The sequence below is a fragment of the Arvicola amphibius genome, chromosome 1 (genome assembly GCF_903992535.2).
Source record: "Arvicola amphibius chromosome 1, mArvAmp1.2, whole genome shotgun sequence".
Taxonomy (NCBI): Eukaryota; Metazoa; Chordata; class Mammalia; order Rodentia; family Cricetidae; genus Arvicola; species Arvicola amphibius.
Window position 1 is genome coordinate 132,002,584 of NC_052047.1, and position 14,354 is coordinate 132,016,937.

Below are 14,354 nucleotides of genomic sequence, written 5' to 3' on the forward strand. Positions count from 1 at the left end.
TCAGAGTAAAACTCCCCCAAACGAAGTAAAGACATATTCATATGGATACAAGAAGCACAAAGAACACCAAATAGACAGGACCAGAAAATAAATCCCCATGGCATATAATAGTTGAAACACTATGTATACATAACAAAGACAGTACACTGTAAGCTTCAAGAGAAAAAACATAAGTCGCATATAAAGGAAACACCATCTGAATAACAACTGAGTTGTCATTGGAAAGTTTGAAAGCCAGAAAAGTCTGAAGCAATGAATTCTTTATCCTAAAAGACTAATATGGCCAGGCTAGACTAAAATACCCAGTAAAACTATCCATCATAATTAAAGGAGAAAGACAAAATTTCCATGTCATAAACAGCATAAAAACTTCAACAAGCCAAACCTAAAGAAAATTCAGGAACCAAACCTAAAGAAATAAAGGAAGCATAAATAAAGGGGAAATAAAATTCTTCCATGACATAAACAGCCTAAAAATTCTATTTTAAACCAATTTATATCCAAACCTAAAGAAAATATAGGAATGAGCACAGCAAAGAGACTGGAAGGAAATACTAAGCCACATTTATTAAAACACAAAATACCAATGAGGACACAAACACACCACCAAACTCCAACAGCACAATAGCTGCAATTAACACACATTTCAATGATAACTTTAGGTAACAATGGTCTCAGTTCTCTAGTGAAAAAGACATAGCCTGACTAAATGAACAAATAAACAAATCTTATCTATTTGTTATCTACAAAAAATCCACATCTTAGCTTTAAAGATAAGTTAGGTATCACCTTGGAGTAAAAGGATGAAAAAATATTTCAATGGAACCAGAAAGCGGGCAGTAATCGCTATGCTATAGTCTGACAAAATAGACTTCAAACTAAAACTAATCAGAAGAGATAAAAAGAGGCACTTCATGCTAATGAGAGGAAAATATTACACATGCACACACACACACACACACACTTGCATACATGTACACATCTACAAGCACAGAAAACTCTGGGGTACCTAATTTACTTTTAAAATGTACCACTGGATTTAAAGACACTGATTAGCATCAATCCATTAATTGTAAGTGATTTCAATACTTTCTACAATAGAAAGGCCACCTGAACAAAACATAAATGAAGAAATATCAGCATTAACTGACATCATGCAAAAAAAAATGGAACTAAAAGATATCTAGAGAATATTCCACCCAAACACCAAAGAATAAACACTCTCCTCACAAAAGCAGCACACTGTAGCAGACTTTCTTGGACCACCAGCCCCCAAATCACGACACAGAGATGTATCATTAGTTATGGATGCTCAGCCTTAGATTAGGCTTGGCCCACCAGCTCTTATAACTCATCCTAACTTGCCTCTCTTCACCCATGTTTTGCCTTAGGGCTTTGTACCATTCTTTCATTCTGCATGTCCTGCTTTCCTGCTTCCTCCATGTCTGGGGGCCTGGCAGCTGCCTGACTGGCTGGCTCCAGACATCTTCCTCTCTTTCTCCTTTGTTCTCTCTCCAATCTAGATTCATCCTGCTGCTTATTCTGTCTGCCTTCCAGCCCTGTCTGTCCCTCTACTGCCTAGCGATTGGCTCCTCAGCTCTGCATTAGACCAATCAGGGGCCTTAAGCAGGCAAGGTGAAATAGCAACACATCGTCATGTAGTTAAACAAATGCTGAACAAACAAATGCAACATACCTTTACATCACTAAACAGATATTCTATTCTACAACATTCAGAAGTTTTTCTAAAAGAGACTACATCCTGGGACACAAAACAAATCTTTACAAATTCAAAAAGACTGAAATCTCTCTTTAAATCCTGTATGGCCACAGTACAATAAAACTTGAAACTTACAGCAGACAAATGTCTAGCAAATACATAAAAGCATGGAGTTTAAGCAACTCATTACTAAAACACAAGTGGTTGAAAGAAGAAGTGGAGAAAGTAAAATCTTCCTGGAACTAAATGCAAATGAAAACACAACACAACAAAACCTCTAGAACACATTGAGAAGTATGGGAATGAGTGGAATTTACAGCTCTGAGCACCTATATTTAGAACAAATCAGAAAGAGGCAAAAAAAAATTCATGAAAGAGGTGTGGTGGCCACGTCTTTAGTCCCAGCACTCAGGAAGCAGAGGCGAGTGACTCTCTGTAAGTCTGATGCCAGTCAGGTCTACAAAGCAAGTTCTAGGACAGCCACAGCTACGCAAAGAAACCCTGTCTTTAAAAACAAAGCAAAAAACTCAAAAGAGCACAAATAAATGACATAATAATGCAACTAAAAAGTGGAAAAACAAAAAAATCAAATCCAAACAGGTTGAATGCAAGAAATAATAAAAGTCAATGATATAGAAACAAGACAGAAGTCAATAAAATAGAAACAAAATAAAACAAAAAATCAACAGTATTAGAGCTGGGTTTTTGTTCTGTTTTGTCTTTTTGTTTTGTTTTTTAGAATATAAATAAGATTGATAGATCTTTGACCCAACTGGCCAAAAGAAAGAGAAAAAGAAAACCAAAGTTAACAGAAGTCATAAATGAACCAGATAACATTATAACAGACACCAAAGAAATTCATCATCTTATAAGGAAATATTTTAAAATTTCTACTTCTGTACTTCATTAAAGTGGAAAACCTAAAAGAAATGGATCAATTTCTATGTTCAGGTGAACCACTAAAATTAAGCCAAGAAGAAGTCAACAACATTAACAGATCCATAACAAATGAGATAGAAATAATAATAAAAATTCCAGGGCAAGATGGATTAGTATCAGAATTCTACCACTTTTGAAGAAGATCTACAGCCAATTCTTAAACTATTCAAAAAAGTAGACACGTAGGAATACTCCCAAACTCCTCTGAAGCCAATGCACCCTAATACCAAAATCAGGTAAATACAACAACATCAAAAAGAAAATTACAGACTAATATCCCTGATTCACAGAAACTCAAAAGTGTTCAATAAAATACTGGCAAACAGAATATGGAAATACATAAAAATTATCCCCCCTGACAAATTTGACTTCAGCTCTAAAATGCAGGAATGAGTTCAACACATGCAAGTGAATAAATATAAAATATCACATAGACATAAAGAAAAAATCACATGATCAACACAATAGATGCAAAAACAGTCTTTAAACAAATCCAACATGCCTTCATGATAAAAGTCCCAGAGAAATGTAAGGCTAGAGGGAACATACCTCAACATAATAAAAGTTGTATGATGTTATGGGATGTCCTTCTGTATGTGTTGCTTTTATTGGTTAATGAATAAAACCACTTTGGCCTATGGCAGGGCAGAATATAGCCAGGCTGGAAGAGATATATATATATATAGAGAGAGAGAGAAAGTAGGCAGAGTAAAAGAGATGCCATGTAGCTAGCTGTGAAGGAGACAGATGCCACCACCAGAACCTTACCAAAAGACCACAGCCTCGTGGTGATACACAGAGGAATAGGAATGTGCTAATTTAAGATACAAGAGCTAGCTAGGAATATGCCTAAGCTATTAGCTAAACAGTGTTGTAATTGATATAGCTTCTGTGTGATTATTCAGCTCTGAGCAGCTGGGAAACAAACACACAGTCGCTGCCTACAGTATATGATAAACTCACAGCCAACATCAACCTAAATGAAGAGAAGCTTGAAGAAATCTCAGGGAAGTCAGGAATGAGACAGGGGTCAGAGATGCCTGCTATTCCCACTCCTTTCCAACATCATACTAGAAGTACTCACTGAAACAATAAGGCAAGAGGAGATAAATTGGGAAAGAAGTCAGTCTAGCCCTATTACAGATTACATGGTACCAGAGAGATTCTAAAAATTCTATCAGTTTTAACTTTTGAAAATCAATAGCTTATCTATACATCAACAACAAACATACAGGGGAGGAGATCACAGATGCACTCCCATTCATGATAGCCTCAAAGAAAATAACATATCTAGGAAAAAACCTAACCAAGCAAGTGAAGGACCTCTACAGTGACAACTCTAAACGTCTAGAGAAAGATAAAGATGCTAGAAAATGGAGTTATCCTACACTCGTGGATTGGCAGAAGTGATAATGTGAAGATGACCATCTTACCAAAATGTATTCACCTATGCAATGCAATCCTAATCAAAATCCCATCACATAAATAGAAAGGAACTACCACAAAATTTATATGAAATCACAAAAGACACCAGATAGCCAAGAAAAAAATTCTGGAGGGATCTTAAGATATATCACAAAGTTTGAGATATATTACAGAATGCCAGATATATTACAGGAAGATCCTCACATAGGTGGACTCCAGCCTGCAAAAGGCCAGGGTTGACCAACTGGGTTGCCATGCAGGCCCAGATTCAGCATTTTGAATTGGTCCACTGGAAGCCGTGTTGTTATCTGAGTTCCATGCTACCTCTGGAGGCCAGGTAAATATCCATAATTGGAGCTACCACAGGAAGCTGTATTAGTATTTGTGGCCCATTCTGCTGCTAGGTCCATGTCTGGGTTTGTGGTCCTACTGCAGCTTCGGGATCTTGTTCATCTTTGTGACTAATTTACCCACATATATAAAGGAAACATTATTAAAGCTTAAATTACATATCAAACCCCACACACTAATAGTAGGAGATTTCAACACTCCTCTCTCACCAACAGGTCAGTCAGACAGAAGCGTAACAGAGAAATAAGAGAACTAACAGATGTCATGACTTAAATGAACTTAACAGACATCTATAGAACATTTCACTCAAAGCAATTCCACTAAAATCAGGAGCAAGACAAGGCTGTCCACTCTTGCCATATCTATTCAACATAGTACTTGAAGTCCTAGTTAAAGCAATAAGACAACTAAAGGAGATCAAGGGAATACAAATTGGAAAGAAGTCAAAATTTCACTATTTACATATGATATAATAGTATACATAAGTGACCCAAAAATTCTATGAAGGACTTCATACAGCTGATAAACACCTTCAGTAATGTGGCAGGATACACGATCAACTCAAAAGAAATCAGTAGCTTTCCTATATACAATGATAAAGGTGCTGAGAAAGAAATCAGAGAAACAACACCATTTACAATAGCCACAAATAACATATAGTATCTTGGGGTAACACTAAGCAAAGAAGTGAAAGACCTGTACAACAAGAGCTAAGTCTTTGAAGAAAGAAATTGATGAAGATATGAGAAAATGAAAAGATCTCCCATGCTCTTAGATAGGTAAGATCAACATAAAAATGACAATCCTATCAAAAACAATCTACAGATTCAATTTAATCCCCCATCAAAATCACAACACAATTCTTTACAGACCTCAAAGGAACAATACTCAACTGCATTTGGAAAAACAAAAAACCCAGGATAGCCAAAACAATCCTGTACAATAAAGGAACTTCTGGAGGCATCACAATCGCTGACATCAAGTTCTATTATAAAGTTTCAGTAATGAAAACAGCTTGGTATTGGCATAAAAACAGACAGGTGGACCAATGGAATTGAATGGAAGACCCTGATATTAATCCACACACCTATCAACACCTGATTTTTGACAAAGAAGATAAAATTATACAATGGGAAAAGAAAAGCATTTTCAACAAATGGTGTTGACATAACTGGATATCAATATGTAGAAGAATACAAATAGGTCCATATCTATCCCCATGCACAAAACTCAAGCCCAAATGGATCAAAAACCTCAATTTAAATCCAGCCATGTTGAACCTCATAGAAGAGAAAGTGATAAATAGCTTTGAAAGCATGGGCATAGGAAACCACTTCCTAAATATAACACCAGAAGCACAGACACTGAGAGCAACAACAAATAAATGAGACCTTCTGAAACTGGGAAGCTTCTGTAAGGCAAAGAACACAGTCAATAAGGGCAAAACAGCAGCCTACTGAATGGGAAAAGATCTTCACCAACCCCACTTCAGACAAAGAACTGATCTCTAAAATATATAAAATATATAAAGACATTAAAATACCAAATAATCCAATTAGAAATGGAATCCAGATCTAAACAAAATTCTCAACAGAAGAATCTCAAATGGCCAAAAGACACTTAACGAACTGCTCCACTGCATCAGGGAAATGCAAATCAAAAGAACTCTGAGATACCATCTTACACCTGCCAGTATGGCTAAGATCAAAAACAGCAGCTTATGCTGGAGAGGATAAGGAGTAAGGGGAATACTCCTCTGTTGTTGGTGGGAGTGCAAACTTGTACAGTCCCTTTGGAAATCAGTATGGAAGTTTCTCATAAAATTGGGCATCCTAGTCAAGACCCAGCAATACCACTCTTGGGCATATACCTAAAGGATGCTCAATCATACTACAAAGACATTTGCTCAACTGTGTTCATAGTATCATTATTTGTAATAGCCAGAACCTGGAAACAACCTAGATGCCCTCAACCAAAGAATGGATAAAGAAAATGTGGCTGCATATCACCATAGAACCTTCATCTGACGTTGGATGGAGATAGAGACAGAGACCCACGCTGGAGCACTGGACTGAGCTCCCAAGGTCCAAATGAGGAGCAGAAGGAGGGAGAACATGAGCAAGGAAGTCAGGACCACAAAGGGTGCATCCATTCACAGAGACAATGGGACTGATCTAATGGGAGCTCACCAAGGCCAACTGGACTGGGTCTGATGGAGCACGTGATCAAACCGGACTCTTTGAACATGGCTGACGAGGAGGGCTAACTGAAAAACCAAGGACAATGGCACTGGGTTTTGCTTCTACTGTATGTACTGTCTTTGTGGGAACCTAGTCTGTTTGGATCCTCACCTTCCTAGACCTGGGTGGAGTGGGGAGGAACTTGGACTTCCCACAGGGCAGGGAACCTTGACTGCTCCTTGGACTGGAGTGGGAGGGGGAGGGGGGATGAGGGAGGGGAAAGGAAATGGGAGGAGGAGAGGAGGTGAAATTTGTAAAATTATATAATTTAATAAAAACATTTTAAAAAAGAAAATATGGCACATTTACACAATGGAGTACAACTCAGTGGTAAAAAGACAATGACATCTTGAAATTTGCATGTATATGGATGGAACGAGAAGAAACCATCCTGAGTAAGGTAGCTCAGACCCAGAAAGATAAACATGGTATGTACTCAATCATAAGTGGATATTAGATGTAAAGCAAAGGATAACCAGCCTTAGTCCATGACCCCAGAGAAGCCAGGTAACAAGGAGACCCCTAAGAGAAACCACACAGGATCCCCTTGGAAGGGGGGGATAGACAAGTTCTCCTGAGAAAATTGTGAGCGTGGAGGTAGAGGAGAAGGGAGGGCAGAAGGGGGAAAGCAGGGGAGAAGTGGTAGGAAGGGAGGAGATGAGGGAAGCAGAGAGTCAAGATGGGGGAAGGACAGAGATGAGAGCAAGGAAAGAGATATTTTAGTTGAGGGAGCCATTATGGGACTTGCAAGAAACCTGGCACTAGGGAAATTCCCAGGAGTCCACAAGGATGACCCCAGCCAAGACCCTAAGCAACTGTGGAAAGGGAGCTTGACCTGGCCTTCCCCTGCAATCAGATGGATGACTACCTTAATTGTCATCATAAAACTTTTATCCAGCAACTGATGGAAGCAGATGCAGAGGTCCACAGAAAAGCACTTGACTGAGCCCCCAAAGTCCAGTAGAAGAGAGGGAGGAGTGAGAATATGAGCAAAGGGGTCCAGACCATGATGGGGATACCCACTGAACAGCTCACCTGAGGTAATGGGAGCTCACCGACAGCAGGGGAACCAGCACAGGACCAAACTAGGCCCTCTGAACATGGCTGACAGTTGCATGGCTGGGACAGTTCGTGGGGGCCACTGGCAGTGGGACCAGAATTTATCCCTAATGTTCGAACTGGCTTTTGGGAACCCATTCTCTTTGGAGGGATACTTTGCTCAGCTATAGTGGGGAGGGCCTTGGTCCTGCCCCAAAGTGATTTGTTAGACTTTGTTGACTCCCCATGGGAAGCTTTACCCTCTCATTCTGGATTCTCAGAAGTGTATGGGGGTCTGGTGAGGGAGATAGTGGAGGGAGTGGGAGGAGGGGATGGAGTGGGAACTGGGATTGGTATGTAAAATTTCAATTAAATAATAATAAAACAATTGTGATAACTATGCTTCCACAAGTGATGGTTTCTGGTGGGGTCGCAGGTGGAGAACTCAGTTTTCTTTCTTTTTTGTCTTTTTTAAAAAACTGTTTTTATTGCACTATATACTTTTCTCTGCTCCCCTCCTTTTTTCCCCTCTCCCCTCCTAACCTCTCCTGTGACCCCTCCCCCCCATGCACCCAATTTACTCAAGAGATCCTGTCTTTCTCTCCTTTCTATTTAGGTCCATGTATGTTTTTCTTTGGGTCTTTGTTTTCTGGATTCTCTGGGGTTGTGAATTGTAGGCTGGTTTTTCTTCGTTTTATGTCTAAATGCCACTTATGAATGAGTACGTATTATATTATTCTTTCTGAGTCTGGGTTACCTCACTGAGTATGGTTTTTTTCTAGAACCATCCATTTGCCTGCAAATTTCAAGATGTAATTCATTTTTTTCCCACTGAGGAGTACTCCGTTGTATGAATGTACCACATTTTCTTTATCCATTCTTCTGCTGAGGGGCATCAAGGGCAACTCTGAGATTCCTCTATCTTACTCCTATCAGAATGGCCAAGATCAAAAACACTGCTGACAGCTTTTGCTGGAGAGGTTGTGGAGCAGTTCCCAGCCTGGTTTCCTGCACCCCAGCCACTTTTGTCCTTACCTTCCCTGTGGCTCTCTTTTTCCTCAACTTGCTCTTGGTTCATGAATGTCAGACTCTCATATCCATCCCATTGCAGCAGTCTGCTCAGAATGACTTGTTTTGGGGTTTTTTTTCTTTAACCTATGAAGAAAAGCAAGGTGTGACTATTTCCTTCCACAGCACAGGCTAGGCTAGCTGCTGATGCCATGCCATCCACCAACAAAAAGCCTCCAGCCACCTACCTTTAGGCTGCCAGGGAGACCAGAGAAACTGTCAGCAGATATCAGCCTAGGCCAGGAACAAGACCTTCAGTCTGGACTGCAGAGATACAGAAAGGATCAACTGTGGGCTTTGGCTGAGATGTCTGAACTGAGAAACTCCAGGGCTTTTCATGGAAATGACCACAACTTGCAATCAAGTCCAGGCTACCAAAGGAAGAGCTTCAGAGTAGTGGGCACCTGGAGATAGGCTTGCTTTCACAGTACAGACAGAAGTCTGGGAGGGACAAAGCCCATGGCCCAGGCTTCTGTGTGTTTGTTAGCCCCAAACAGCTCCAGGCTGGAGCTTTCCCCAGAAGCGGCAATAAAATAAACTTAGATCCAAAAGGTATTGGAGCAACCTCGAATGCTGTCCCCAGGCTCCCTACCACATCTCCTGGATCAATACATCCTTGTGATCCAGCTGGATTCATTTAAATACAACAACAGTGGCTTCCTGGAGCCAGTTTTCCAGGTCAAAAGTGATTTTTCAAGACATTTTGGGCACGCTGTCATTGGAATACGGTTTTACAGGCCCAAATTAACAGCTACCAGAGTCTATGGAAAAGTGTTTCTCTTTAAGTAAACTTCCTTTCCTTTAAAACCTCAGGGAGAAATAACAACTCAAAAGCTATTTTTTTTTCCTTCTCCATTGAAGGTTTTTTGTTGTAAAACCCACTTGCTGCATGTGCACTCTTGCCCAGGGTGCTGGGCACCTTATCACAATCCTATCTGGCGGGCTGGTTGCTACAGAGAAAAAGTGTTTTCCATTTCGCTCAGAGTTTGCGTAGCCCGTAGTGTTAAAGGCTGGGGACAATGACAACTAGTCCTTGGGGGATGATGGGGGCAAAGGCTCTCGGGTGACTTGCTCTGGAGTTTACCTGTCAATGTACCCAACTCAGACATTGTTAGGAATGCTCAGGCCAGTGGGAAGGAGAATGTCACCGGGCTCTGATGCTTCTGGCAGGTTACACGTTCAGAAGTCATCTACAAACCCAGAGCGCAAATGCCCGTGCTATACTTAACGCAAACCTGCTGGCTTCCTCCGTGTTTACACTCTTTCTGGGCCAGAGGGTGAGGAGAGACTGGATATGTCATTGTTTCTGTGGCAGGGCTTTTGGGTGAGTCACAATTAGAAGACCACATTATGAATCATGAACAAGCTGATAAATTAAACTATGCGTGAAATTATAAAAGGCAAATCATCACCCTGTCATCTTTTTCTTTCCCTCCCTCCTTTTCTCTTTCCCTGCTCTTTCCTTCTCTGTCTTTCACTCTTTTCCTCCCTCCCTCCTGTATTTGTCTTCTCTTTTAGTTTTGAAGACAGAGCCTCAGAGAGCCCAGTCTGCGCTCGGCTCCTCGCAATCTGGGAATACAGCTGTGTACCACCATGTCCCACTGCGTGCTCGCTTATCCACAGGGATATCGATATTATTGAAGCATAATAGTTGCCATCCAGGATGGCATCTCCTCCCTGCTAGTTGAGGAAATCACAGAGGAGGACTCCTTAACAATCGAAGACAAGAAAATCGCCTGGGAGGCAGATGCGCTCACACTGGAAGCAGGAGCTATAAATAGAAAGCGTGAAGAGCATCCCAGGAAGAAAGGGAGCAGCCTCCCGTGGTTCCTTTTTGTTCTCTAATGCTATAAAAGCCAGGTACAGAGGGAAAGGCATGGCCACCAGACAGCCTTGCCAGGAAAAATAAATCCATGCCTCAGACACACTTGGTCCAGACTTAGAAATTAAGATCATTCCATAATCTGTGTCCTGCCTGCCCCAGTTTAAACCTACTTTCTTTATGTGAGTAGCATTTTGGTCCTGATTTTACTCTTTCTTGAGCCAAGGGTCCTCAGATATGAACATCTGTACACACACACACACACACACACACACACACACACACACACACACTGCCCTTCCAATGGCCTGGTACACACACAGAGATGGAAACCGTAATCCAGCTGTTACTGGATTGTGTGATTCAATCACAGGAAACATTGTGTCTGACTTGTAAGCAGTCAACAAATAATTATTTTTGACAATCTTTTATAATAAAATTACAACACCATCCTGGTGTGATAGCAAATACCTTTAATATCAATACTCGGGACCTGCTGACAGGTGGATCATAACTTTGAAAATTTATCTCCTAAAAGATCCAATAGGCAAACAAACATGAATAAACAAATAAAATTAACAACCAAAAATACGCACTGTTTACTATGCAATAGTGATTTTTTTTAATTAATTTGCTAAGCAGGAATGAATTGCTCCAGCGGAAAGAGAACTAAGACCACAGTGTCACAGCTGAGTGTGTGGAGAGAACACTCGGGAGCTCGGGACTACCTCTGACAAGCGTCTTCCAGTACAAGTCACCCACTCTGTGACTAGATCGTAGGTACCACCCTCAAGACTCATACAATGACTGACTTAACCAGCGCCAATAGTTTCAGAGGTGAGGATGTGCTAGCATACTGGGCTGGAGGGACATATCCTAATGAGCCAAGTCCGAGATGCAGTGACCTTTCCTGAGATCTCAGAATGAGGGAGTCTATCTAGAAACGAGGGGTAGAATGGGCCATTTTCAGTACTGGAACTTTCCAGCATGTTCAGTAATATCTCTGGTTAGTCACTAGATGGACTGCAGGCTGATTGTATTGAACGAGGAGCCCTGTGCTGTCAGCACTGCTGCCAGCTGCTCCTGCTCCCCCTCCCTCATCATCAGAAGCACTTAGCTTGTCCATCCATCCTCTTTAACTGGCACAATAGGAAGGGTGATGCTGGTTAGGTCAGGGGAAGGGAGCTCTGCTAGGCTGAAGCGGGGGCTGACGTTCTAGATGCTAGTCCTCTCCCAGGGTAGAGAGGTGACCAGCCACAGGAGGCCTATCCCAGCATAGGACACCTACTAGCTTCCTGAGGCCTCCTGGGTCCTGGAAGCCGGGGAGAGGTAACCCAAAACAGGCTCCCAGTCCAACCAGATTGGAGCAGGTATCATATGTTTTCTTTCTCATTCGCTCTGCGCTTTGCTTGCAAGTTCAAAAGCATTCTGCAGATTTTACAGATCTCCCCTAACTGGTGACTCATGAATAAAAGACTGGGTGTGTGGAAAGGGGGTGTGGTGGAGAGACAGACCAGAGGTTAAAACCATGTGGTACTCTTGTAGAGTTCAATTCCTTACCGCCACGGCAGATGGCTCCCAACCCACCTATAACTCCAACTGCAGAGGATCGAATGCCCTTATCCCCTCTGTGGGCACCTTCATCCAAGGGCATACACCTACACACAGATATAGACATGACTTGAAAACTAACTCTTAAAAATTAAGTATTAAAAGAAAAAGGGCTGAGGAGCTGGAATGGTTGCTCAGTCAGCAAAATATTTGTCAGGCAAGCATGGTGGTTCAGTGAGAGGCACACACCACACACACACACACACACACACACACACACACACGGGGGAGCAGGGAGAGAGATGCTAGAAAGGATGGGGGCATGTGACATATTCTAACTACAAGTCATCACCATGGCAAGACTTTTCCTCTTCTACCTGCTGCGATGCTGTTTGTCCTAAGTACATATAATGTGAGCTCAAACTGCAGCCATCAACCTTTAAAAGAAACGAAGCACGCCAGCAAATTTGTATTTTATCTTGGATACACAATCCTATCAAGTCAGATCCCATGCAGGCAGTGCTGGCGGGGAAGAGAGAGATGACTGACAATTTCCATAATGACCACGATGTTCAGAAGCAGGGCATCATCTGCCTGATGTTGTCTACAGATTTGACTTTCAAAAGTGACGTGTCTATCCGACGGACTGCCAAAAACATGCCCTACAGGAGAGAACAAGGCCAAGTCTATGTTCTTTGATGATGTGGCAGCCTACAGCGTTGCCAGATTGAGTGAAGGACTCACCTTCCAGGGCATTTGGGGGTAATTCTGTGTTGTGTGGGGGAAGTGACGCTTGGGAAGATATTTTCAAAAGTGTGTTCCAAGGAGAAAGATGACTGGATGAGGACATGCAGGTGACCTACGTGTGGCCCGCCTATCCTGTTTCCTGGTGTCCTCCAGGAGCCTGCCTTAGACAAAAGTACTGTGAGCCTTGGGAGGGAGTGGATCTGTGAGACATGAAGAGTGGCTCCTATGTCTTCATGCAGTGGTACTGAAACTCGAGGCCGTGTGGGAGGAAAGTTTGAGAGCCTCAGGGTCCAGCTGGGAAGGTGACCTTCTAGGTGGGTTTACGTGTTCAGTGTTTTGTTTCTATTTCTTTCTTTTTTTTTGGCAAAGAGAGAATTTTATTTGGTGAAGACAGACATCCAGAAGAGACCAGATGGCAAGGTGCTGTGACAGGGGAGCCTAGGAGGAGCCACAGAGAGATCCCACACTGGGCAAGGCACAGGCTCGGGCTCTGGAAGTGTCCTCAGCCATTCAGCACCATCTGGACAAGCTCTTCATAGTTGATACAACCGTTGCTGTCCTCACGACCCGCCACCAACATCTCCACTTCCTCCTCTGTCATCTTCTCTCCCAGTGTGATGAGGACATGCCGGATTTCAGCACCCATGACGGTACCATTCCCTTCCTTGTCAAACACACGAAAGCCTTCGACATAGTCTTCATAAGTTCCCTGGTCCTTGCTCTTGGCCACAGTCTGCAGCACGGGCAGGAAGTGCTCAAAGTCCAGCACCTTCACATCCATCTCATCTCTCTTGGGGTTCCCCAGGACCTTGAGCACTTCGGCGTTGGTAGGGTTCTGGCCCAGAGCCCTCATCACGTCCCCACATTGGCTGTACAGGATCTTGCCATCACCTGTTCGGTCAAACAGCTGGAAAGCCTCCTTGCACTCTGCAGTCTGGTCCTCGGTGAAGTCACACATCTTGACTGCTCAGCTCCGCAGGACCTTTTCCCGCAGTAATGGCCTCTATTTCTGTTTCTTTAACTTTGCACAGTGCTCAACTTTTCTGGTCTGATCCTCACCTGCAGTCTCTCCCGAGGACTCTCCCCAGTGTGACCTAGATGAAGAGTCCCAAACCCATTCCCGGGCTGGATTTCAGCCCCTCTCCCTGCACCTTGACACTGGAACCCTGGAACCACTAAGTAGCTTTTCTGCAACTTTCTCCAACCTGCTTGGGGGCATCGTTCCTCGTTCCTTCTTATATGGCCTCTGCTGTAGAGGAAGTCCACCGGGGAGGCCAGACCTCTTTGGTCGAGGTTCTTGCTGTGGTTAATAAAAGGATGTACAAATGGCCACAGAAGTTTATTGAACTTGGGAGGGGAATTATTTGCCACAGTAGAAACATTCAGGCCGGGAAGCAACATGGGAGAACTCAAGCCAGGACTGAGTGCAGATGTGGAGTTACAGTTTCAGGGG

At 42.6% G+C, this 14,354-nt stretch overlaps 1 protein-coding gene across 1 annotated transcript; it reads right to left on the reverse strand.

Moving 5' to 3' along the window:
- Positions 1-13,403: 13,403 nt before the first annotated feature.
- On the reverse strand, positions 13,404-13,884 carry LOC119824220 (myosin light polypeptide 6-like). The gene has a single exon (XM_038344383.1). It carries the CDS (start codon positions 13,857-13,859, stop codon positions 13,404-13,406), a length of 456 nt encoding a protein of 151 aa, XP_038200311.1. The 5' UTR covers positions 13,860-13,884.
- Positions 13,885-14,354: the final 470 nt, after the last annotated feature.